General features: G+C 48.8%; 10 protein-coding genes across 10 annotated transcripts; 5 read left to right on the forward strand and 5 right to left on the reverse strand.

Moving 5' to 3' along the window:
• Nucleotides 1-25: 25 nt before the first annotated feature.
• Nucleotides 26-1160, forward strand: AFUA_3G07360 (SCO family protein; the record flags this gene model as incomplete). Its single annotated transcript, XM_749780.2, has 3 exons — nucleotides 26-603; nucleotides 665-989; nucleotides 1039-1160. The coding sequence occupies exons 1-3, from the start codon at nucleotides 139-141 to the stop codon at nucleotides 1158-1160; spliced, it is 912 nt and encodes a 303-aa protein (XP_754873.1). The 5' UTR covers nucleotides 26-138.
• A 101-nt stretch (nucleotides 1161-1261) lies between these two features.
• Nucleotides 1262-1828, reverse strand: cnxH (molybdenum cofactor biosynthesis protein MoaE; the record flags this gene model as incomplete). Its single annotated transcript, XM_749779.1, has 1 exon — nucleotides 1262-1828. The coding sequence occupies one exon, from the start codon at nucleotides 1826-1828 to the stop codon at nucleotides 1262-1264; it is 567 nt and encodes a 188-aa protein (XP_754872.1).
• Nucleotides 1829-2148: 320 nt separating this feature from the next.
• AFUA_3G07380 (glycoside hydrolase family 13 protein) lies at nucleotides 2149-4750 on the reverse strand (the record flags this gene model as incomplete). The annotated part of the gene is made up of 4 exons (XM_077804358.1): nucleotides 4360-4750; nucleotides 3535-4289; nucleotides 2727-3486; nucleotides 2149-2680 (listed from the first exon to the last, which is right to left on the reverse strand). The coding sequence occupies exons 2-4, from the start codon at nucleotides 4004-4006 to the stop codon at nucleotides 2149-2151; spliced, it is 1764 nt and encodes a 587-aa protein (XP_077660514.1). The 5' UTR covers nucleotides 4007-4289; nucleotides 4360-4750.
• An 869-nt stretch (nucleotides 4751-5619) lies between these two features.
• On the forward strand, nucleotides 5620-7352 carry AFUA_3G07390 (uncharacterized protein). Its single transcript, XM_077804359.1, has 2 exons — nucleotides 5620-6313; nucleotides 6375-7352. Exons 1-2 carry the CDS (start codon nucleotides 6222-6224, stop codon nucleotides 6949-6951), a joined length of 669 nt encoding a protein of 222 aa, XP_077660515.1. The 5' UTR covers nucleotides 5620-6221; the 3' UTR covers nucleotides 6952-7352.
• A 1078-nt stretch (nucleotides 7353-8430) lies between these two features.
• Nucleotides 8431-11058, forward strand: AFUA_3G07400 (uncharacterized protein; the record flags this gene model as incomplete). The annotated part of the gene is made up of 3 exons (XM_077804360.1): nucleotides 8431-8652; nucleotides 8770-9579; nucleotides 10664-11058. Exons 1-3 carry the CDS (start codon nucleotides 8547-8549, stop codon nucleotides 11056-11058), a joined length of 1311 nt encoding a protein of 436 aa, XP_077660516.1. The 5' UTR covers nucleotides 8431-8546.
• Nucleotides 11059-11101: 43 nt separating this feature from the next.
• On the reverse strand, nucleotides 11102-13212 carry AFUA_3G07410 (uncharacterized protein). Its single transcript, XM_077804361.1, has 5 exons — nucleotides 13039-13212; nucleotides 12597-12988; nucleotides 12342-12546; nucleotides 11357-12292; nucleotides 11102-11308 (listed from the first exon to the last, which is right to left on the reverse strand). Exons 1-5 carry the CDS (start codon nucleotides 13111-13113, stop codon nucleotides 11120-11122), a joined length of 1797 nt encoding a protein of 598 aa, XP_077660517.1. The 5' UTR covers nucleotides 13114-13212; the 3' UTR covers nucleotides 11102-11119.
• A 1418-nt stretch (nucleotides 13213-14630) lies between these two features.
• Nucleotides 14631-16142, forward strand: AFUA_3G07420 (uncharacterized protein). The gene is made up of 5 exons (XM_077804362.1): nucleotides 14631-15216; nucleotides 15263-15349; nucleotides 15398-15589; nucleotides 15641-16008; nucleotides 16069-16142. Exons 1-5 carry the CDS (start codon nucleotides 14721-14723, stop codon nucleotides 16087-16089), a joined length of 1164 nt encoding a protein of 387 aa, XP_077660518.1. The 5' UTR covers nucleotides 14631-14720; the 3' UTR covers nucleotides 16090-16142.
• A 636-nt stretch (nucleotides 16143-16778) lies between these two features.
• Nucleotides 16779-17804, reverse strand: aspf27 (peptidylprolyl isomerase). The gene is made up of 4 exons (XM_749773.2): nucleotides 17647-17804; nucleotides 17407-17576; nucleotides 17221-17327; nucleotides 16779-17157 (listed from the first exon to the last, which is right to left on the reverse strand). Exons 1-4 carry the CDS (start codon nucleotides 17684-17686, stop codon nucleotides 16983-16985), a joined length of 492 nt encoding a protein of 163 aa, XP_754866.1. The 5' UTR covers nucleotides 17687-17804; the 3' UTR covers nucleotides 16779-16982.
• Nucleotides 17805-18590: 786 nt separating this feature from the next.
• AFUA_3G07440 (putative DRAP deaminase) lies at nucleotides 18591-19333 on the reverse strand (the record flags this gene model as incomplete). Its single annotated transcript, XM_749772.1, has 2 exons — nucleotides 18591-18659; nucleotides 18821-19333. 2 exons carry the CDS (start codon nucleotides 19331-19333, stop codon nucleotides 18591-18593), a joined length of 582 nt encoding a protein of 193 aa, XP_754865.1.
• Nucleotides 19334-19935: 602 nt separating this feature from the next.
• On the forward strand, nucleotides 19936-25145 carry AFUA_3G07460 (uncharacterized protein). The gene is made up of 3 exons (XM_077804363.1): nucleotides 19936-20119; nucleotides 20201-21113; nucleotides 21164-25145. Exons 1-3 carry the CDS (start codon nucleotides 20117-20119, stop codon nucleotides 24952-24954), a joined length of 4707 nt encoding a protein of 1568 aa, XP_077660519.1. The 5' UTR covers nucleotides 19936-20116; the 3' UTR covers nucleotides 24955-25145.
• Nucleotides 25146-25222: the final 77 nt, after the last annotated feature.

Here is a 25222-nt window from a genome sequence, read left to right on the forward strand (position 1 = left end):
TTTTGGCTCTATTACAGCCTCAGGCAGCAACACTAAACCACATGTGGCACCATCCGGACTGGGCGTGCATCAGACAGTAACCGTTCCGAACAAAACTTCTTATCCCAAGGATACTCTACGCAACTCACAAAACACACCATGGCCTCATCGGCACGACCGGTTTCCCGCATTCTAGGCCGGCTAAGCCGGTCCGGCATCTCCACCGTCGAGTCCAGCGCTCACCTCCCAACTCAGCGAACAGCCTCCCTGCTCTCCCGAAGCGCCCTCACAACACCGAAGCCAAATGGAATTGGAATTAGACGTGCCACCCCGCAGCAGCGAGGCTTCTCGACCTCCCCTGCTTGTCTTCGTGCAAAGACGATGGGCCAGCTGCGCGCGCGGAACGCAACGGGTCCGTTCTCGTGGAAGGCGGCGCTGCTGTTCGTGCTGACGGGCGCGGGGATGATCGTTTACTTCCGGGTTGAGAAGGAGCGGTTGGAGCGGAAGCGGATCGCGGAGATGAGCAAGGGGGTTGGACGGCCGAAGGTTGGGGGCCCTTTCACGCTGACGGATTTGGATGGGAAGGAGTTTACGGCGGAGGATTTGAAGGGGAAGTATAGTTTCGTATGTGGTCATCTTTGTCTTTGCTTAGGATGAAGCCGCGGCGCTAATGATGCTTTGGCAGGTATACTTTGGTTTCACGCACTGTCCCGATATCTGTCCCGATGAACTGGATAAGATGGCCGAGATTATCGATCGGGTCAAGGAGGCGACGAAGGGGGAGAATATCTTCCTGCCGGTGTTTATTACATGTGATCCCGCACGCGATACGCCCCAGGTCCTGCGCGAGTATCTGAAGGAGTTCCATCCGGATATTATTGGCTTGACGGGCACGTATGAGCAGGTGAAGCATGTGTGCAAGCAGTACCGAGTGTATTTCAGTACGCCCAAGGATGTGAAGCCTGGGGAGGATTACCTGGTGGACCACAGTATATACTTCTATCTGATGGGTGAGTCTCGCTTTCCTCGCGTCAAGTGAAAATCGCTAATGTGGAACAGACCCGGATAATGATTTCGTCGAGTGCATTGGACGGCAGGATACGCCCGAGTCGGCATCGAAGGTGATTCTTCAGCACATCAACGACTGGAAGAGAGAAGGAAAGCCTTTAAAGCGGGATTGATCTATCGTCTCTTCGCTGCTGCGCTGCGCTGTACAAATCTAGACTGAGCCTGACCTGTACCTGTATATGTACATTAGACCTGACCTCTCAAATCCACGCCTCTATTTTCCCCCCTCAGTCGAAGATAATATCCTCCCCTCCGCATCTCTCTCCCTATTCTCCCTCCACTCCATCCCCCCATCCACAAACTCCTCCCTCTTCCAAATTTCCACTTTCTCTTTTACCTCCTCCAGCACCTCCTCTGCCGCCTTCCACGCCATCCCACGATGCCCCGCACTAACCGCAACCACAATTGAGGCCTCCGAGATCGGCACAACCCCCAGCCGATGCGCTATATACACCCCCTTTAGATCGAACTTCTCCACCGCCCTGGTAGCGATTGACATGAGCGATTTGAGCGCGAGAGGCGGGTACGAAGTGTAGCTGAGCTGGGAGACGGCGCGGCCTTCGAAGGTGTCGCGTGTTGTACCGAGGAAGAGGACGTTGGCACCTGCTGCTGGGGAGGAAGTATGTTCGAGTGCGACGGTGGGGTTCAGTGTTGAATAGGTGAGTTCGAGGTGGATGTTGTGCGTTGCGGAGGTGAGGATTCGTGGGTAGGTGGTTGGGTCGAGGTGTGGGGGGAGTGAGGGGGTGGTTGATGTCTGATCTTGAGGCGGTTGGGTTGCCATGGTTGTGTGTGTCGGTTGTATTCTTGTGGTTGTTTGTGAGGTTGGTGTGCACTTATGGAGATTGGAATGAAGGTGAAGGTGAAGGGAGAAGTTTTGTCACTCCGAAGGTCAAGGAAGCTGGATGCTTATCGCTTATCAGTGCGGGGAAGCATTTTCAAATCGCAATAGCTATCTTGGACTGAGTCGACTGACAACATTCGAAGCTTTCGAGAATTAAAGCGTCGTCTGCACATAGTGTTCATATCTTAGGTCTATTTCTACTCAGGTCTATCGAGTGGTCGACCGTCACTTGCTGTTTATAAAGCCGCATCACAATCCCATTACTCCTGCACAATTACCGCAACCGCTTCATACGGTTGAAGAGACCACTTCTCTCCAGCAAATCTCGGTGACGCTTTCTTTGCCTCTTCATAAGTGTTGAGCAGCACCTCCCTCACACCCTTGATCCCATTGGCAGCAGGACTCCACTCCAGTGTCTTGTCCGTGAAATTACCCACTACTAACGCCTTCTGATTTTCATATTGTCGAGTATACGCGAAGACCTCCTGGCTGTCGCCGTCCACCATCTCGAAATTACCATAGACGAATATATCCAGGTATTTCTTGCGAAGGCCCAACACAGACGCCCAGTAGTGGTACGTCGAGTTCGGATCGTTGACCTCTGCTTCGGCGTTGATGCGCACATAGTCCGGATTGACTGACATCCAGGGCTTCACATCTGGCCCTGTGAAGCCGCCATTCGGTCCTGAACTCCATTGAACTGGCGTGCGCGCGTTGTCTCGTGATTTTTTCTGATACTCCTGTTTGGCAATCTGCTGTGCTTTAGTGTCGAATTGCTTTGTTTTTAGCAGCCTGTTTGCGTCAGTCATGTTCATGAACAGGTAGGGTGAATACATACTCATGCCAATGGTTGAGGCAGTCAATATCCTTATACTCCTCGATTCCCCATTCCACTGGCACGTTTCTCATGCCTAGTTCTTGGCCCTGGTAGATGAATGGCGTGCCAGCCTGTAGCGTTAGGATAGTAGCCAGGAGCTTGGATGCTACCAGGCGATGCTCCTCCTTTGCCTGGGTGTATCGATCGATCGACCGCGGCTGATCATGGTTTTCCCAATACAGAGCATTCCACCCATCGTTTTCATACATAAACTTCTCCCATCTCTCAAAGAAGGCCTTCAGGTCAGTTAGTTTCCAGCTTCCGGGCACGAACTTGTCAAATTCTCCGTGATCAATATCCACATGCTCAAAGTTGAAGATCATGTTGATCTCGTTGCGGTCGAAACGGACAGCCTTCAGAACCTCCTCCGTGTCTTTGACGAATGGCATCTCACCAACACTGAAAGCGTCGTAATCTCTGAGAATCTGGCCCAGACCCTGTAGGTACTCGTGTAGGCGGGGTCCGTTGGCGTAGTATTTGTCGGCCCATTGCCAGATACTTTGGGGATCTTTGACATCGGCGTCAGGGAAGCTCTGCTCCTTGCTGATAAAGTTAATCACGTCCATCCGAAATCCGTCCGCTCCTTTGTCCAGCCAAAACCGCATAATGTCGTGGACTGCCTCGCGCACAGGTGGGTGCTCCCAGTTGAGATCAGGCTGTTCCTTGGCATACAGGTGGAGGTAGTATTCATCCGTGAGCTCGTCGTACTGCCAAGCGCTTCCTGCTTCTGTCAGTATCTGGCTGAGTTTCTTCGGCCAGTCGAGCATACCTTGAAAATGAGATATCCAGTTATTTGGTGGATGGCGCTTTCCCTGCTCATCGTACCTTGGCGGCTTCCATATGTACCAGTTGCGATACGGGTTATCCTTTGAACTGCGGGATTTCTTGAACCATTCATGCTGGTCACTCGTATGGTTGACCACCAAGTCCATCAAAAGCTTCATTCCTCGCTTGTGGCACTCCTCTATTAGCTTCTCCACATCCGCGACAGTGCCGTACTCGTCTGCGATGCTATAGTAATCGGAAATATCATAGCCCATATCCACCTGAGGGGATTTGTAGGACGGACACAGCCAGACTATATCTACTCCTAGGTTTTTGATATAGTCGAGCTTGGAAATGATGCCGGGAATATCCCCAATGCCGTCATCGTTGGAATCTTTGAAGGAAGCCGGGTAGATCTGGTAGACGGAGCACTCCTTCCACCAAGCACGGTGGATCTGGCTGCTGGGTTTGACCATCTCGCAGCCACGGCGGTCTTGCTTCCGTGGACGTCAAGAACTCCTGGTTTCTTTTTTAGATTACTGTGTTCTCGCGAGGAGGGATTGCTCGGTCTAATAAAGCATTGGCGGGGCAGCCAGCGATCACTGATGCGGAGAAATTCTCGGTGGGTTTCTGGTGCGCCAACCAGTCTTTATGTAGATGGACCAACGATGTAGATTATAGGATGGCTAATAAGGATATTATGGGTCGTACATGCTGATCGAATGATGATGTGACACGGAGACCTGATCCGGTGGGATCCTGCAAATCACCTCGAGTTAGCTCCAACCATCGAAGGATCAAAGAGGGGTTTCCTGGGTACTTCATATACTTATACGGAGTGTGCGTTCAGAATGCTGTCGAAAGATAAGTGAGGTCTCTGGGATCATCTCAATCCTCGTCTATATCTGCGATCGTTTTCACGGCGGAACTCGTCCAGTTGTATATGCTTGTGGGCGATAATATCTCACGGGGAGACTATTTTTGTCTTGTTAGTTGAACATTAAAAGAAATCGTTGCAGCCCTGTTTTAAAACACGTAATACCCCTTGGATCAACTCGAGTATGCATTTGTGCCACGCTATAACCTAGACCGTTCAACGTGCAGGAAGCAGCCGCCCGGGCTATAGTGCATGAATTAGCAATGGCGTTGGAAGCATTTCCCTGAAGGAGTATTAAACCAGACGAGGCAATTGTAGCGAATCTAACGCTCTTTAAACAGACACAAAACAGAAGACAGAATAACTGCGAAAAGCAAGATCAGTTCATAGTCAGGCGCATCCCCTCAGGAACAGGTCAGGTAGCGGATACACCCGCCAGAGCCACAGGGACAACCCTAAACGGTGGTTTCGTTTACTATGGGATGCCTGAATAATGGTCATGCTTTACGAATGGCGCCCAAGTTGTGAGAAGAGCAGCTGGTTGTCTTTAGCCCCCGCAGATTGAGAACATTCAGCGGGCTCCTGATAGTCAGCTAATGTAATCCAGATTGAAGCTTTGGGTCTCACACTTCTGATTCGATATCATGTTACAGTGGTAGGCAAACAAGTATGAAAAAAGTAAAAGTAGTTGGTATACCTGTCTTTCAAGCATTTGACGTGGACTCGGAAGCTGTCGTGGGAAATGAGTGGAAGAGAAGCTTGGTGATGCTTCACTGTTCCACATCTGCTCAATGTTTTGTCTCTTCCACGTGTTGCATCAATCGCGAGTCTTCCGGCTTCTACACGCTTGCAAAACAGGCCAGGACATCTCTTCTAAGATATATCACTTCTCTGTCAACGAAATGCTTGCCTCGCCTCCACTATAGATTCTCTTGGGGGACATAACCAGTCCAGCTACCACTATTGCCTCAATTCTGCACATATGCTTCTACTACTGTGAGCGTCTGTCTACTCTCTCCAATATATGCAATGGGTTACTACCGACGCCATTTGTACTAAGATGGTTCTCACTCATCAGTTGATTTACCTCTTAACCTGTTCTTCGCTGACGCCGACTCCTTCCTGGCTCCTAATTCCGTGTGCAACAAATTTGACTCGTAAATGAACAGTATGCCTGGGATGTAAACGTTTGGTAGGGAGTTGTTTTTCTGTTTGCTTTAGGAAATCAACATTTGAGTCGTATGATCCAGCATTGACATATGTTAACTTCTAGCGGGTAGACAATGTTAGTCATGTCCACAATCAACCCATGCATAAGTTGCTGAATAGTCAGATCACAAGGGTTGAGGGATGATTCGATCTGAGCTCGCAGTCTATCGCGTTGAGGGTCATGTGGCTCGTTCATTTAGACATTTTCCAGTATATTGTCAATTGATTCAGATGTATCCTCTATGATGACTGTACTGTAGTAGGTCTTTGTGTACATGAAGCGGTATATATATACATATATCAGGCTATCCGATATCGATTTGACTATGCCTGCAGGACTGAACCTGCCCTCAATCTACGGAGTAGACCCTACCGTTTTGAGTCGAATATATTGCTAACTGTTCCTTTCACATGCTCCTGTATTTGATTGCGCCTCAGATGTCAGGATCAGCACAGCCTATCATGTGTCTCACTGTTGTGAGCATTGACCATGGCAGGGAAGCTCAGATCACTACAAAAACCCCTCTAGTCTATTGCAAATCATTTCATCCGACAATTTACGCGCTTGGCAAAAACCCTATTTCGACAGAGAACATAACCTTGCAATGTATCCTTCTACGTCTCTTGCCGTTTGGGCCTATGCCCTACTTCTTCTAGCGTCCCCGAGTCCTGCTGACGCGACATCGAATTCTGAAAGGTTCGAATAGCAAGCGACTCCACGCATATGGTGTAATGCAATGAAACTAACATAATTGCAGACGAAACGTGAGCTCTGAAGAATGTACTCACCCACCTCTCAACAGTTGCAACTTCTACGCACAATGCCTCGAGTCTCGCTACCACTGTGGACAATCAGGCTATCCGATCGGGTTCGGCCAGAAATTCTGTGAAAAGTCTCTTGTCTGGAGACCCAAGATGAGCGTGTCCGGCCAGGAATGGATCACGAAGACAATGCTCTGCCTGCAAGAGGAATTGGTCCTCTTCACCAACGGTCCAGAGCTGCAGACCTGCAGTGAGCTGAAGCAGTATGCCCTCAGCACACATGCCGAATGTTACGTGAGAAGCGGTGTCTGCACTCTGCCGATTGAGGACTGGGGAAAGATTTTAGAAATTGTCGGTCCGGCTTTGATTTCTGAACTGGAGAACTTCAAATCGGCGTTTGAGACTGCCGGAGACTGCGTGAAGTTGTATATCTGGTTATTGGGCAAGATTTTCCACCACTCTGCGTCTTCTCTAGATTCAAATGAATTTCTACAGCCTCCTGGTGGTGCGCGGGTTGAAGATTGGGAAGGATGGGCCGGTTCCCGGCAGCCAGTAGACATGACTTATATTTGATGTGTATGATAATGAGAAAGCTTGCTACAAAGCTGAGGCAAAGCACCAGAGCATAATGTGCCGATGGGGCTTTAGCAATGAATGTCATACTTGTTCAAAGTGCCTTGTCCTTCCTTTCTACAGTCCGACGATGTAACCCGAATACTGGAACGTTTCTACAAGAGGATCTTCTGCCCAAGAGATTGTGCCTGAAACTCTGCTATTGCTCACGTAGCATGAGAGGTAAACTGTAGGTATTTCTCTCCAATGTTGGCCTCGAGATGGCCTTCAAACCCTTCCATTCCAGTTATCAGTCTATCCACCACTCGATTAAGTGCAGTCGTCTTTCTCTCCATAAGCGGGAATTGCCCCAAGCTTTTCAGATTCAACCACTGTCCGGTCCATGCAAGCCTGTTGACGTCCCCCGTATAAATAAAGCAAAGAAAAATATATAAGCCATGTACTTCACTTCCGGAGAACACTACAATCCACTGCTTGTACGACTGAGTAGTTCGAGAACATGTTGGGGACAAGGTTCTATCCAGTTGCCCTCCAAGTTAGTATTCATGATCAGGGCCTGAAAAACATGAAGGGCGTTTGCGGCCACGGCTTACCTCCACAGTCATGTAAATATCCGGGATTAGATCAGTAAACCGATGATGAGCAACACTATAGAGCAAGGAACTGGCATGGCAAAGACGAAGCAGACTGATTTTCAAGCATACCATGAATGCCACGCAAATGCATGACAGTTGATGTCTTGATGGTAGAGACATACTCTTTAGGATTTGAAGCCTCTATTGTCTGAATTTCTTCCGGGATGCCTTAATCGCAGTCTGTAGCTTCCCCGTTGACCAAATGTCAAAACGATAGCGTAGCATAATAGCTTCATGTTCTTTGCTTGACCTAAAAAGCCTTTCAAGTCTAGCCAAGGTCATATATGGTTACTCCCTACAAAGGATGCTCATATATAGATCAATTGACAACCCCTGCACTGTATGCACAGCTCGTAATGAAGCATAACATGTCTAAGCTATGCGTCTTTTCACCTTCATGCCCTGTGCTGTCTATGAAGGCAGCATTATTCACAATCGATATTCACTTCTACGTGGATATAGCTTTTCCGAACCGCCTGACGTCCAGATCCTGTTTCTTCAGATGGGCCAGCCGAGTGGTCTGAGTCAAATTAACGGAGTATTCTGTGAGTTTATTCACAATCCACCCCATATAGAAGGCTCTCGCACTGAGAAGAACAGGGACGAGCCATCGTTGTCTCTTCTAGGAAGCCTATCATTCACCTACAACGCTTCTCTAGGGATAGCGCCACCGCCATCGACCTCCCCAGAAGTGATGATGGCAGAGATTTCTGTATTGGACATTCACGACTCCAAAAGATTAAGCGAGATAGCTGTTATAGTGCACTCTTTAGCGACAAGATCTCAGGTATAAATTCTCCCTTCTTCTCATGCTTCTGCTCCCCTTTCTCTCTTTCCCTCCTTACCCTGCTTCACATCAATAATCTTCTCTTTCTTGTTAGAATCTTCTCACTCTCATCGATCAACAACATCTTCGCTCATACATCCCTTCTTGTGACGACTTGTCAAGCTTCAGTCACAATGAAGTTCTCCACTTTCGCGCTCGGCATGTTTGCTGGTATGGCAGCTTCTGCTGCTATACCTGCTTCTGTCGTTGATGGCATGAACCTCTCTGACAATGGTCTTGGTACGTTCTTACCTCTTGCGTTCGGTCTTATCCCAATTGAGTCTCTTTCCTCTTCTTTTCAACCTTCCAACCAATCGTCTCATCCTACTAACATCTATTTTTCTCCAACATCAATAGGCCTTGTCAACGCTGGTGATCCTGTTTGCCACAAAAATTCTGACTGCGGTCCCGGCATTGGTTACTGTTACAAGGGCATCTGTGTTGCCGACCCCCCCAAGGTTGAACGCGACGATCCCATCTGCCACAAGAACTCCGACTGCGGTCCTGGTGTGGGTTACTGCTACAAGGGAATCTGTGTCGCCGACCCTCCCAAGCTCACTCGAGATGATGCTTCTATCGTTACTTGCCATACTAACAAAGATTGCTTCAACGGTCTTTGCATTGCTGGTATTTGCCATTGGGGCATTGGAGAGAGTTCCGCCTCAAACACTGCGAACCAGAATTCTGCCTCCCTTGTTCAGACTTCTGAACCTGCGGATCCCGTTTGCCACAAGAACTCCGACTGTGGTCCTGGCGTTGGTTACTGCTATCATGGCATTTGTCTTGCGGACCCTCCCAAGCTCACCTCTCGTGACGACCCCATCTGCCACAAGAACTCCGACTGCGGTCCAGGTGTTGGTTACTGTTACCATGGCATCTGTGTCGCTGACCCTCCCAAGGATGCTCGTGAAGTGTCGGCCGACCCTGTCTGCCACAAGAACTCCGACTGTGGTCCTGGCGTTGGCTACTGTTATCATGGCATCTGTGTCGCTGACCCTCCCATGCTTGCCCGTGATGAACAGACTGATCCCGTCTGCCACAAGAACTCCGACTGTGGTCCCGGTGTGGGTTACTGCTATCATGGCATCTGTGTCGCTGGTCCTCCCGTTGTTCCTCGCGGCGAAGAAGCCGATCCTGTGTGCCACAAGGACTCCGATTGCGGTCCAGGTGTTGGCTACTGCTACCATGGCATTTGCCTTGCTGAGCCTCCCAAGTGAGGAGTTTTGTTGGCTCACTGGAAGCAAGTGGTTGTTGCTGGTAAGCTTTCTTCTCTTCTCTTCTCTGACATGACGACTTCTTACTAACATGGTTCTGCAGACGCAATGAACTTACCTTGTCACTTTTGTGTTTTCGACATCGACACAGTGCTTCTCTCCCGGGTTTTCACTCATGGTTAACGTCGCTCGGTGGATGACTGGATCGTCTTTAGTAGCTTGATGTTCTATGGGTGGTCGAGTTTGGGGGGATGAAGATTGATCATTTACTGGTTTTAAACAGTCTCACAATCTGCAAGTAGATTAGTGAATTTATGACCTTCTGCTTCACCTTTTTCTTCATTCTGCTCTGAGTAGATTGTAATATGACCTTATGCTTAGTCGCATTTGCCTCTCTCCGGGCGGTTCAATGGAAACTTGAGACCAACATCAGTATGCATTGCTTGTTTGGCTGTTGCTTCTAACCCACACATTCACGCCTGCCCCTATGCGAGGACTTATAGAAAGTTTAGTTCTTTTTTCTCCCGATGACTCGTTATCTAGATTTTTCTTAGACGAGAAACTGCAAGTTTTGCCTCGTCAGTTGACGAATCTCAAAGCGTCGGCAAGCAATCATTGCATCAACGAGCGCATCACCATCAACAGAGCGTAGACCTTTGAAATGCAAAGCCAATGTATCATTCCTTGGTTCCCCGAAGAGCAACAGACTCATTTATTATGGAAGTCATGACCGCTGCCTCACTAAGTGTCATTCCAAATCATCGTCTTCGATTTACCATCTTCAGGAGTAATCTTCTAATCACATCTCTAGACCCTCCCTTGCTAACTTGCGCCATCGCTACTACACGCCTCAGCATCGTGTCTACCTCGCGCAGTCCTCGGAACGCTGGACCATGCAACTACTGGAAACATAGAATCGCTGAATCGCCGAGGGTGAGGATGAGATACATGCTTGGACATGGTTGCTCGTGTGTCGGCCGCAGGCCGTTGAGTTGGCTCCCGTCAAGTGGATGAGGCTGCCACGACTTGACGTATAGACATCGTTCTCGAGCGGGCAAAGAAAGACAAAGAAGGACAAGGCGAATGGATGGAGTATCTTCTCGACCAGGTCCAGAGCTTTGTGCATCTCTTCGAAAGTATTCCTGCTTGCTTAAGGTGTATCCTGATGAAACTCACAACTAAGATGCTTCTCAAGCGTCAGTCGAATAGTCATGTACTTTATGAAAGACACTGCGATGATGCGACCGAAAGACGACTTGAGGGTCTCGCGCCAACCCAGGAGAACTGGCATCTGAGGGACAGCAACAACCTTCGCCCGGTGATCAGGTATCTTAAGGGAGAAACCACGCCAAACGGCATTGAGCTGTTAGCCCGAACAAGCCACAGTGAAATCAACGTCCACGACCAATTAGCTATTAGCTTATTGAGGTAATAATACTATATAAGAAAATAAATGACTACTATATATACACATCCCCCAGTCTATAAGCGCTCTAGAAGCCAATAGAACACAGTGGGCCGTAATCCAATCCATCCAAGTTCTTCTGGTAGTATGTCATGCTGCCAACGCACTTGGGGCAGTAGAACACTCCCTCAGGATCGTACTTCTTCTTGATCAGCGCGAGACGGATGTAGTTGGTGCCGAAAAAGTCCGTAGCCCAGAGAGGGTCATTGCGGTCAGCCTGTCATAGTCAGTATGAATTTTACAGCGCAAGAAGGAGCTAACGCACCTCGTTCATGTAGCTGCCCAAGAACGGCGTGAGTAGTCTCATGGCGCCGCCCTTGATGTATGTAATGTCGTCCTTGACAGCCTGAGCGGTGGCGGCATCCGCACCCTCGGGCCATCCTCGTGCGACGACGTTAACAATGTAGGTTGAGCGCCAGGCAGGATTCACGCCCGAGTAAGGATCAGAGCCGTCCGTGAGCACCTTTCCGCCGCCGACCATCTCCAAGCTGTTGATGGTGTACTCCTCGGGCTTGCCAGCGATGGCGCCAATCATGGAGCGGAGGATGGAAGGATTCACAGTCAGAGCACTCTTGTCGAACATGCGCGAGGTCAAGGCGGAATTGGCCGAACCGACGGGCTGGTGCATACCTGACATGGCGGTGTAATAGGCAGCATAGCTGGGGAACTGGTAGTAGTTGACGGTGATAAAGAGGGAGGTGCCGTTGTATTTTTGCAACTTGGACAACAGAGGCGCAAAGGCAGCTTGGGAAGCACTCAGCGACTTGCCCATGGTTGCAATGGCATGTACGTAGCCAATGGTCTGGTTGCCAAAGAGGGCCATGGGTCCGTTGATAGACCAGGTGCCGTAGCCAGAGTAGCCAGCGTCCGACAAAGCAGGATATTGACCATAGATGTCGGTGATAGCATCCAGGAGTGGGTCAGTGTTGCTGGTCAGCGGAGTGATGGTGAGAGACTGTGCAACGACAGGCAGGGTGGGATACGCTTTCAAGGTCATGGAGATAGCCACGCCGTAGGTGCCTCCGCCACCACCACGGATAGCAAAGTACAGATCAGAGTTCTGGCAAGCGTTTGCCGTGACAATGCTGCCATCGGCGAGAACAACTTGCGCTTCGAGAATCTGGTCGGCGCCGAGACCGTAATCGCGACTCGCGGGAGAATGGCCGCCACCTTGGGCGTAACCACCAATGACACCGACGGTCTATATGGTCAGTCTATACACTGCTCAAATGGAAGCCGGAACGGCGTACAGGATCGCCACCACCAACGATGGTCAAGTTGCGCTTGAAGACTTCGGAATACACGTCTTGCCAGACGTAACCTCCAGCGACGGTAAAGGCAGCACCAACCCAGTGACTCTTGCCACACCCATCCGACGCTTTGTAGCTTTCCTGGTACGTGATACCCTTCTGAATGTACTTGATCCAGATTTGGAGAGCTCCATATCCCTCCGACCTTGTTTCGTCAGCCGTTTCCGCAGAGGCGCAGCGGGAACAGACACATACTTTCCCAGGATATCATGTCCTGTGTTCCTTACAACCAAACGCACGTTATTCTTTTTCGCAAAGGCAATGCCCGTTGCCAGCTCCTCTGGTTCTGTCGCATTGATTGTGTACACTGGGGCTTGTCCCAGGGTGCACTTTCCGGGGGTTTCGCCGGAGCTCAGATCGACAGGAGGACACGAGTCATCAGTCGGGTAAACGTAACCGACGGGAGACAGAGACTGGAACGTAGAATTGTTCCATTGCGAGTTCACGTAGGCGCACTGTTCCGCATTCTGGTAAGGACCTGGGTAGCAGGAGATCGCGGGCGGCGTATCAAGAATGAGTTTGCCGGAGACGGAAGAGTTCAATGCATTCCAGGTATCAATGGAAGGCCAGCAGGAATCACCTGGTGCCTTTGAGAGGTCAGCCTATCGCTTTGTACTCTATTGAGCGGGATACTTGCGCATTTGCACGAGGGCCCGAAGGTAGCATAACTGAGCCCGGACAGGGCTAGTAATGAAAGGAACGTCGAGCCCATTGAGACTAGAACTGGGCTGGATTAGAAGAATGAACGAAAAAGAAAAGAAGAGAAAGAAGCGGCAAGGAACGAATGACAGATGTTGGAAGCAAGTAATATCAACGCCCACGAGAGGGATGTTGAGTGCCCCATTTAAGTATCAGAACTAGATTGGTGCACTTACATAACATGCATGAATGGATGCAGTTATGCAGGTACCAGCAGCCATTGTCCTGGAGTCCAGACAAGACCGTTATTGATTGGGGACGTAATTGAATGCAACCTGGCGTCGAACTACCGAAATTAGTGCACAGGCTGGTGACATCGGTTAGGTGCTTAGCTTTCGTTCCGTGTGAACGCGTCTGGGAAACGGTGTACCTACAGAGAAGACTCAGCGATGGCACTGAATAGTGCTGGATGAACTTTTGATGGTTGTTTATCAAGTAAACACCATATTTTGGGCGATTGAAACCATGATTTAGTGATCTAGGTTCAAGTTAGCCGGTGCACAAGAACGAGTCGACTTGCTCCAAGTTGCAAAAGAATCATACATACCTACGATAGATTGGATACCTGCCAAGTACGTTCAACCGCCCAGGATCTCCATGGTCGGACTCGAGGCAATGGGGCCGTGGGCCGCGATCAAAGTTGATGCGGTTTAACCGAGGAAGAGTGGGAGACACTAGCATCAAAAGTAGAGGGAGCTAAAGAATGATGGCTTCATTTCGAAGCAACCTCTGAATGGTCTGTTGAAGTATTTGGACGGAGATGGCGGAGATGGCCCTGAGACACCAACATGAGGAGTGTCAATGGGGTCGGTCCCCCAGAGCACTGCGCGGTTCTTGTGATTTAGCCTCTCCGGTGCATTTCCCTGCTAGGAATGCTTCATTTCCTTTGCTTCGCTTAGATTTAGTCCTCTTTAGCTTTCAGTGATCTCGTTGATTAGTTACCTGACCATTAATGGCAAAGATTCTATCAGTCTCCTATTTTGTGATAATCGGTTGATCGTCCTGACTGTTAAGATCATGATATGTGCTGTCTCCAGCGAAACAAATGTCAAGATACAAATGGCGTCAAGTCTGCACGGTGGTCAACTGCAACACCGTTGAAATAGTTGCAGCGAAGACGGCTTACTTAGCCTCGCATAATCCTTGCTAGACCAATGCAACCATGTCTGTCACTTTCCATTATTGATGATAATTCAGCAACAAAGGCTCATTTACTAGGATGCTGAAACCAGTCTTATTTAGTGCGCCCTTCAGTCCATACCCATTCTGATAGTTATCCAGTATCCAGCCCGAAGAAGGACATTGCGCCTCATTTCACGAGCAATTTTGGCATTCAAGTAATTCACATGCCATGTCGAAGGTCCATTGGACGAGATTTCGGGCCATGAGTCTGGGGCGAACGGGGCTTTATTCTTGTTTCGAGTCCTGTTGGACCGATTCTGCTCTCAGTATGCACCCTGGAAAGTCAAATCTTGACTCTTCTGACAGGGCTCTCTTCCATGTAGCGATGCGGAATGGCAAAAGCAATGCCGGCTTCTCGGGCTACAATATATTGTCAATCTATGCCCTCCTTGTGGAGTACACCTAGTTTTTAGACGTCTCTCTCCCCTCGGACTCCTCATGGCCAATATGGCCCCTCAGGGCGTCGCGACTCATCTCTCTGTCAATGGACTCATTGGAGTAACCTGGACCGGTGCCGGGCTAGGCATCATCTTCGCGTCCATACGCTTCGGTATCCGCATTAAACGCATGAAGCGTCTCCTGGTCGACGATTATTTTGTACTTCTGGCCCTTGTCTTCCTGGTCACCAATGCAATCCTCCAGACCTTGCAAGCACCCCACCTTTATTACATGCTGTTGAACGTCACTGGGCCTGACATCGTCTACCATGCTCTCAAGTACACGCATTTTGAGTTTGTCATAATAGGCATTTTCTGGTCGGTGCTCTGGAGCATCAAGGGTTCATTCCTGGCGCTGTTTTGGCTCATTTCGGATGGCTTGCCGCACTATCGCCGTGTCTGGTGGGGAGTCACGACTTTCGCAGTATTGGCGTATATTGGATGCTGGCTGGCGTCGATCTTGAACTGTCATCCTCCGTCGGATTATTTTCGATTCGGTATTGTGGTCGTTGAGCTTTGGCGTACGTTAGCTGACCGTCTCAGGAAAATGCACCAAGCCGATAGACATCCGAGGATCCGTCATTTCCATCTGCTACAGTACTACTGTCGACATTCTTACCGACTTGATGAGTACGACCCTCCAGGGGGTGTTGTGAGAAGAGCTAACAAGATGTACAGTTATGTACCTCCCCCTCCGCATCCTGTGGAAGACAAAGATGAACCTCCACCAGAGACTGGGCCTGGCAACTGTCTTCTGTCTTGGCTTTGTCATCATCGCTGCAGCCATTATCCGTGCCGTGGCAATCACCGGCAAAGCGTACTCGGATCAAGCTGCTCTGGCCATCTGGGGCATCGCCGAGTCCTCAATCTGTATGTACTATATCCAGCGTCGACTCGTGCAGCCAACGCTAACCTGCAAAGCCATGATTGTCGGCTGCCTACCTCCCTTCAAATCCTTTATCACGAGCGGTTCCAGCAGCGCCAACTACAATTACAATTACAACTATAACTCGTCCCAGCGCGCGGCAAACCACTACAACCGCAGCGCCTCCTCTGCCCGTATCAAGAAACGCTCCATCACCACCACCAGCTGGAACGGATTGCCTATTCCACTGCAGGAGAGGAATCTGAACGCATACCAGAATCTAGAGTATGAATCCCAAGGGAAACATGACGTACACATTGCAGGCGGTGTGAATACGCGTGCTGCCCCGCCCCCAGAGACCTCCCGCCTGAGTCTCTCAGAGGATGACGCTGGGCATGGTGAAATCAGGATGGTGAAAGAATTTGTGAGAATATCCCTATTTTCTTTCTGAAAGATGCGACTACGAAGCTTACGATCCATATAGAGCGTTGTCACTTCAAAATGACCCCTTTCGGACACAGTTAGGTGATCATACTTGGCCTATAATCCATACAATAGAATGTTCTACGAGAAATAGTTTCCCTCTGTTCCTAGCTACCTGGCTCTCCATAGAAACTTGATCTTCTTCCCACGTTATTTCTAGATAAATGATGAAATACCGATATTCTTTCTCTCATTCCACTCACGTACACTGAGACAAAGACATGTGTAGTCTCGTTTCCCATATAATTATACTACCCATCACAATCCGCATGGCTTCTAGAGTTACGGAGCAGAAAGCAGTGCTTAATAGTATGAGCCGCATGTCCTAAGCCAGCCTAGTGTATGCTTGAGGATGTACTTGACGGAAGCGTTGTAGGGATAGTGAAAACCACTCCTGCTCTCATGTAGAACTGGTGTTTAGCGAGCCATGGCGTTGGAAATGGACTAGAAGATGACTTAGCCCTTTTACTGGCCTAAAGAACCGGGGAAACGTCATAGTCTTACTGAGAAGAAGATTTTGATTAATCCAAAAGGTTGCCATCAAGCGGCCCTCTTTATAATGTAAAGAGATGCATATCAAATTCTCGTAGCTTACTACATTACAGTATTGTACCATGGACTCATGCTGCATTTCTCACTGAGCTAGAATAGAGAATGCGTATGCATTGCAATCTTTTAGCAGGGCCATGTATTTGTCTCATGTCAGGTCTTGCAGGGGATACGGAATTGGAAGTATTGAATTTGAGTGGAGTGCACTTCGCTCACCCAGAACTACAAGGATTACAGGGTTAATGATGGATGGAACCACTAGTTCAAAGACCTAGTCACTGGCTCTCATTTAGGCTATTCAGCTGTCTAAGATGGAGCATGATTGGCGCAACTAGTCCGACGCAATCAGGCAAGGACAATTGCTCTTTACAGCTGACCACAGTCGGCAATAGTAATCTTCTTCTTGGGGGTACCGCTCGCGCTGCCGTAGCTCTCAATCTTCTTGACAAGGTCCATGCCGTCCTCGACCTCACCGAAGACGACGTGAGCGCCGTCAAGCCAGCTGGTAACGACGGTGGTGATGAAGAACTGGGAGCCGTTGCTGTTGTGCTACATGTTAGTATTTGCTAATTTCAGCAACGGATTGCGGGGAACAGCGACGTACGTGTTCTTGCCGGCGTTGGCCATGGAGAGCAGACCGGGCTTGTCGTGCTTCAGCTGGAAGTTCTCATCCGGGAACCTGTCACCGTAGATGGACTTGCCACCAGTGCCCTAAAGTACAGATCAGTATACTCCATAAGGGGTTTTCTCTCTGCAAAGGCGCCAGAGTAGGCTTGACAATTGAACTCACGTTGCCCTTGGTGAAATCACCACCCTGCAGCATGAACTGGGGGATGATGCGGTGGAAGCTGGAACCCTTGTAACCGAATCCCTTCTCACCAGTGCAGAGAGCACGGAAGTTCTCAACGGTCTTGGGGACGACTTCGTCGAACAGCTTGAAGGTGATGCGGCCAGCCGGCTCTAGAGAATGATTACTGTCACAACATGTCCCTCACTCTGACAGATAGAATAGAACCACAGGGAAACTTACGGCCATCAATGGTGATATCGAAGAAAGTCTTGACAACCATGGTTGCTGATTTTATCCACTGAGTAAGAACGAAAGTATGTGTGTATGTGATGATGAGGAGAGAGAGGGGAAGAGAAAATTGTGAAGGAGGGGCAGTTTTGAATCTTGACCGTTTGGAGCTAGCTAGCATCGAGGGAGCTGTGCTCAAGCCACAATTACCCCACTGCAAATCGTGCCACGTCATAGGTCTCCGCATTCAACGCACGCCATGATCTCTGCCATGCGTCTGTTTATCTGCATAGGCCATGAAATATCAGTCAGGAATAATCTAAGAAAGCAGGCTACTTATAAATTTCGAATCATTTCACCTGTTGAATCTCCCTTTCCACTACAGAAGGACTGACACCAGTTGGCGGCGAATCAGCGCCTCTTATTCACGTGATCTCGCCTAACATACCAGGGACGGAAATTAGCTGTAGAGCTTCAGCAAGCTCGCAGAAGCTTTGCTCTCTCCAGTCTCCAGTCTCCAGCCGCTTCCTCTTTGACCATGAAGACTATTTAGCGTTTGCGCACAACCATCAGTCGTTTAGGTGGCTCGTTATCGAGCACAATGGCTGAATGAGAACGACTATCATATCGCTCCTTGGCAGACGAAATATTTGCCTGGGACTTGAGTCTTACAGTCCTGTGTAAATCGGAATTAGCCTTCAATTGTGAACATCGAAGACTTGTATGTACGACATTTCTAGTGCAAAAAAGCAACATGTTGGCCTGCATGGCCACGTGTCAAGTACTCACGTACTCGATTAGACAACTAGGCACACAAGCTCAAATCATCAAGCCAGTGTTAAGATTGGGTTAACAGTGGAGATCATGATCTACAAAAACAAAAGAGCTATTGTAACTTCTACAAGTAAGGATTCACGTTGAATATCCATTATATATCTCTCCGATATCCTAGATTGCTAATCACGATCAATTCCGGTCAATGGTCTACACAAGCATTGCGAAAGACCTGCTTGCTCTGGCTCCTGCTATTCGGTTTAAGAACAAAGTGATATCAGAAAGTCATGTCTCTAGTCAAAGGAGAGGTATAGTTATAAGACTTGATTCTCGACATTGGATTGGGAAGAGATAGCATTATGTACATTTCTTGAAAATGGCGGTTTCATTTATTGTGTCCTGCCATAGATACCTCCAGAATCTGTTGCTCCATACCCTCAACATGCTCAACAATGACACCACCGTCTTCGAGTTTCTTCTTACTCATATTCTGACCAATAAATGTCTCCGGTTCCTTGATCCCAACATAGACCACTTTAACAGCACCTTTGAGGCTCAATATCCTGTCCACGCACGTCCTGTTCCCGCTTAGCCGCTCGTTGCACGGCTCCATCGTCGTGTATAGTACCGTATTTTTGGGTAAGACCTCGCCCAATCGGTCCTCTGGGATATTATGTTTTTCTGCGACTTTGATGAAACAGCATTGTTCTGCGTGCGTATTGCCTGGATCTCCGGGTCGATCCCCAGGCAATTCCATTGAGTATCCTGTGGATAAGATCTCGTTCTTATCTGCGTCGACAAGAACTGCTCCAACGCAGAACTTTGTTGGCGCCGGCGGGGACAATCGAGCTTTCTCTAAAGCATATTCCATATAAGCTTTATGATCGCCTGACGCAATTGTTGGGTGTGAAGCTTCGGTTGTCATTATGTCTTGTGCTGGATTGTGCAGCAGCAAATGCCGGTTGACTGGGTTGAGATGAGGTCTGGATTATGTCGTTCAATATCTGAGCAAGCTGAATCCAGACTGAGCAGATGTGAGAATATACGACAGATCTTTCCACTGGAAGCGGCCCGACCAAGTCTTACCTTTTAAGCCATAGGCTACATAGATGGCCTTGCTGAAATAGGGATAGATATAGGTTCTTGATTCAATCCACAGCTTTCTCCATCAAATTGAGGTAGCTACGTCCAACACCTGGCATCAAAGGTGTCACTGTGTTTGGGAATAATGACCAATGAAATTTTCAAGAGGAGTCCATAACTTATTGACAGTCTCGATACCTGACCGGAAATTGAATGGCTTGACCCAGGCTTGACAATATGTTTCCAACTAACCTACATTTTACCAGCTACCCCTCTTCTCGTGGGCGCCAAACAATGGCTACCTATTCGCCCAATCCATCTGCAGGCTGGGCTGTATGCGCCCCCGGACAAAATAGACAATTAGCAACCATAAAAATGTCGGAATCAAGTTCTCGACTAATGATACAAATCCTTCTTATCAACCCAATGCCTGTTGGTAGCTAGCCAGGGTAGTGGAACTACCGGATCTACTGGTGTTTCTCCACAGATGGTTCACGTAACACGACGAGCCAGCGAGCCTCCCATCAATGGCGTAGAGGACTTCATTTCGATATCCTCCGACTCCTGAAACCAAGACAGGGCACATCTCTTGGCCAAAGCAGTTAAGAAACAATGCCGCAACAGGATGGTAAGTTGTTTCCGACCCACGAAGTCCACGTTTTACGATCTTCAGTACCTCTGCTGACCGAGATGGGTGGATCCATTCAAGAGTTCGCATCGCAAAGGAAATGAGGTTTCTGCAACGCGCATCTTCAGTCACAGCACTGTTGCAACGACCGGAGCTGCTGTCGAAAACAAATCTGCCACAGAAGTCAGCGCCGAAGAGCTTAGAGGACCGCTAGGATTGATTCTTCTGTTTTCTCCAGAACAACCTCTAATTGACTTGATATTTGTTCATGGCCTCGGGGGTGGTTCCAGGAAGACGTGGAGCAAAACAGCATCGGCTTCGCATTACTGGCCAAAGGAATGGCTTCCTAGGGATCCCGCATTCAAGAATGTCAGGGTGCACAGCTTCGGATATGATTCAGACTGGATTAAGGGAAGGGCTAATTGCCTGGACATCAATCACTTCGCTCGATCGTTGTTGGGTGAATTGAGTACTTCTCCCCATTTTCACAATTCGAATACGCCAATTATTTTCGTTGGTCACAGCATGGGGGGCCTTGTCATCAAAAAGGCGTTTTTGTTGGCAAAGCAAGATGCAACAGATCGCTACCTGGTCAAAAGGATTTGTGCCATGTACTTCCTCGCGACACCTCACAGTGGCTCTGATTCTGCCAAGCTCTTAAGCAATATTCTCAACATCACCTACTCGTCGCGAGCCTATGTCTCAGACCTGAAGCGCGGCTCTGACGCTATAAAATCGATCAATCATGTATTCAGTAAACATTCGAAAGATATAGATCTGTGGTCATTTTACGAAACCCAAAAGCTCAACATAGGCGTCTTCCGTGTGCTGATTGTTGATCCCGACTCGGCTACACTTGGATATCGCAAAGAGAAATGCATACCGCTGAATGCCGATCATCGTTCCATATGTAAGTTCGAAGCGCCGAACGATCCAAATTATATACTCATCCGCAATGCACTCGCGGTCACAATCAACAGGGCCATGGAATTAGGTATGATCCAGTCCCAACTCTCGCAAACAGGCCGCTGAATTCGACGTTAGCGCAGAAATCTAAGGAGAGGCTACTTCGCAGCAACATTAATGACCTGAGTGAATACCTAGACGTGTCCGACAAATATGAGGACGACTTGGTACTACTTCAAGACGTCCGCTTGCCTGGGACTTGCAAATGGATAAAATCGAGGGAAAGCTACGTACTGTGGCAAGACGACGACCCAAACTCCTCACGTGTGCTTTGGCTCTATGGAAAACCTGCATCTGGCAAGTCCGTACTTTCAGGATACCTGGTTTCCCTGTTACGCACGAAGCATGATGCTTGTAGTTTTTTCTTTTTCAAACACGGGGACAGGTCCAAGTCACAGCTTAGTTCTTGTCTTCGATCTCTTGCTTTTCAAATGGCTTGCGTAAACACAGAGATACGGCAACTACTGCTGGAAATGCGGGAAAGAGGCGTAAAGCTCGACGGTGATGACGATCGAATCCTCTGGAGAAGATTATTCATCTCTGGGATCTTCAAAACAAACTTTCAGCGACACTATTGGGTCATTGATGCCCTCGACGAGTGTGCAGACCTTGTATCCTTCTTCGAAATTGTGCTTACTAGGCTTGATCGCTCGGTCCCATTGAGAATACTTGTCACAAGTCGACAAACATCGGAAATCGAAAGGCGTATTGCGTTGTTGGGATATGACCAAGTCCGAGTGGAGCTTATTTCAATGGCGGACACTAAAGACGATATTGAATCGCTTGTTCGAAGGAGAGCTAATGCCCTCATTGTCAAATCTGAAGTCGATCGTGCGGCTCTAGTGGAAAGGATCTTAGGGAAGTCAGAAGGATCTTGGCTTTGGACTGTCTTGGTTCTCAATGAGTTATCCAATTCGCATTCCGAAGAGGAGATCCGCCAGGTCCTCGCTGAAGTGCCCAAGGGCATGGAAGATCTTTATTTGAGAATACTCGACGTGATGTCGAAAACTCCGCGTGGGAAGGGGCTGATTAAAGCTATCCTCGTCTGGGCCACGAGTGCGATGCGACCTCTAACTGTGAAAGAGCTTGAAGAAGCCTTGAAAGTAGATATCAACGATAAATTTCCCAGACTGCGGGAAAGTATTACTGCATTGTGTGGGCAGCTGGTGGCCATTGATAAGTTCGACAGAGTCCAGATGGTGCATGAAACTGCTAGGGACTTTCTGTTGAACAACAGCTTAAATTCAGAGTTCGCGATTGATCAAACCGATGCTCACACACGTATCGCAAGAGCTTGTCTTGCATACCTCGCAGGGGAGGATATGAGACCACCGAGGGCCAATATGCGATCTGTCTCAAGGCCTCCAGCAGATAAACGAAGCGAGTTCTCGAGCTACGCTTCCTTACACTTCTTTTATCACCTAATGAAAGCCAATCCACTAGCAGATGACCTTCTGAGTTTACTTGACAAGTTCCTGAAGACCAACGTCTTTACATGGATCGAGACTGTCGCTAGAAATAGAAACCTTATGCCACTCATCCGCACTGCGAGGATCTTAAGGATGTATTTGGAAACCTGCTCCAGTCAGCGGTCGCCGCTTGAAGTTGATTTACAGAGGGTGAAAGGTTGGATAACGGACTTAATCAGGATCTCGGGAAAGTTCTCTGGTGCTCTCATCAGCCAACCGTCGGCGATATACTCGCTGATACCCGCGTTCTGCCCCTTAGAGACGACTATTCGCAAGAAGGCGAGAACCGGGCGAAAGATCTCTGTCATTGGAATGTCAACCACTTTGTGGGATGACCGACTGTCTTGCATCGCTTTCCACGAAGGCCGAACTAGCGCACTCTGCCACGGACAGGAGTTTTTCGCGGTGGGGTTGAGTACCGGTCAAATCTTTATGTATTACGTGACGACTTGTCAGGAATATAAGAAACTTAATCATGGAGAGGCGGTAATGTTCCTGCAGTTCGGAACCAAGGCAGACGTGCTCGCCTCGTGTGGGTTCAAGAAGGTTTTGGTATGGGATATCCAGAACGGTCATATTCTTTATAATCTCGAAGTGCCCGCTAGACCTATAGGACTTGCATTCGACAAAGATTTCCTGATTATTCCAACGGACAGAAACTACTTGACATCTTGGGACCTGAACAACAATGGCGCTAGACAACCAGACAGGCCGTGGAATGACACAGGCGACGACAAGTGCACGCGGTTGCGGCGGGTTCCAAGTGTGATCTCGATCTCCTTCGGACATAAAATGCTCGCAGCGGCATACAGTAGGCGGCCGATTGTTCTCTGGGACCTAGAAGAAGACGTTTATTATGGTTCTTGCGGCAAAAAGCTATCTGATGGTAGAACGAGCACGCATCCGGTGACTGCCTTGGTATTCAATCCCAACCCAGCTATTGACCTACTTGTTGTATCGTACCTTGATGGTGAGCTCGTGCTTCTCAATCCATTTGACGATCAGACCTTGGAAAGTCGTCACGCGAATTGCCACACGCTCGCCTCCAGTGCAGACGGACGCCTGCTTGCAGGAAGTGCTGGAGTCGGAGTAATTCACATATACGAATTCGATACTCTCATGTTGCTTTACCAAGTCCAGTCCTCGGGTTCTAGTATAAACCAGCTATCTTTCAGTATCGACAGCCTGTACTGTGCCGATATCAGAGGATCACAGTGCAATGTTTGGGAGCCGCCGGTGCTACTCCGAAGCTCAGCCAGTGATGATACGAGCGAAAACTCATCACAATCGTTTATAGGAGCGGAAGCCACGAACACCAAGGTCAATATCAGCGCTATAGCAGTGGATTATCACAGAGATGTTGTCCTATGCGGCCGGGATGATGGATCTGTCTCATTGTATGACGCAAAAACAGGGTCTAGAAAACTTGAAATCTGCCGTCACAACTCACCAGTTCGCATCTTGGAATGGTGGACTCGACGTGATTTAGCTATAAGCGTTGATGTATCAAATAAGATACTCGCCTGGAAGGTGAGGAAGTCGGCAGAAGGTGAATGGATCGCCGAGAGGATGGCATTTCAAGCCCGACTAGTGTACGGCGGTTCGATCATTCAAGTACTCACGTCGGAAGCAACTGCCAAGTTCATTATATCAACACGTGGTTCAGATCATCTTTGGCAAGTTGATGGCCACGAGGAGAATTCACGAACATACACCGGTTGGGCACCTGTGCGAAAATGGGCTCAGCATCCAGGTTCAGCATACCACACAATTTGCTTTGAAAGTACGGTTGCCCGTGTGTATACTTGGGATAAGTGGTCACAAGTTATGTCTGTCTCACTTGACATCAGTTTGCGAGCGCTGGAGTTTAAGAGCATTAAACAGTTAAGTGCGAAGGGTGTTCTCGTCGAGCTCTCAGAGCCAGGCGGCCTAGCGAAGACTCAAAACCTATACCTTCTGGACGCACAATCCTTCGAAGCCGACAATAAAGCCAGCTTCATGCATGTCGTCACAGTATCAAGAGGGTCGGACGTCAGTCTAGCGCCATTATCAATAGTCGAAGGTCAAGGCGTTCAAGAAGGGGACTCGCTGGTTTCACCAGGGGAGCCAAGACTCGCCCTTCTGTCGCAGAGGGTCGCACACGTTATTGGAATCTGCGAATCCAGCAGACTGGTTTTCATCGATACTGACTCCTGGGTGTGTTCTGTGGGACTGGAAAATCAAGCATTTGAAATAACATCGTACATCAGACATTTCTTCATCCCGCGCGACTGGTTCACGGGATCGCGGGAAGTAATTAGCGCGGTGCTTCGGCGGGATATCCTCTTTGCACGAAATGATGACCTCGTTATTGTTAGGGGTGGGTTCGATTTTACGGAAGAGATCTACCTGCAGGAGTAAATCAACACCGCGTCTGGGCCAGAAGAGACGGGCTGGTTGTGGTAGCTTAGCTACGTAGTTTGGTACAAAATAACATTGCAGTATTCATCAAACGCGAATCGGACCATGCAACTGGATTATTCCGTCCTATAGTTCCACTTACCTGTAGACACTGAGTAGATGAAGCCGTTCGTCCTTATTGGCATGAAGTCTATAGCTGCGTCAAATTTGACAAGCGATGATGCGTGCTATCTCCGAAGGAAACGTATAGTTCTAGTCCTCTCCCGAT

This window comes from Aspergillus fumigatus, chromosome 3 (genome assembly GCF_000002655.1).
Source record: "Aspergillus fumigatus Af293 chromosome 3, whole genome shotgun sequence".
Lineage (NCBI taxonomy): Eukaryota > Fungi > Ascomycota > Eurotiomycetes > Eurotiales > Aspergillaceae > Aspergillus > Aspergillus fumigatus.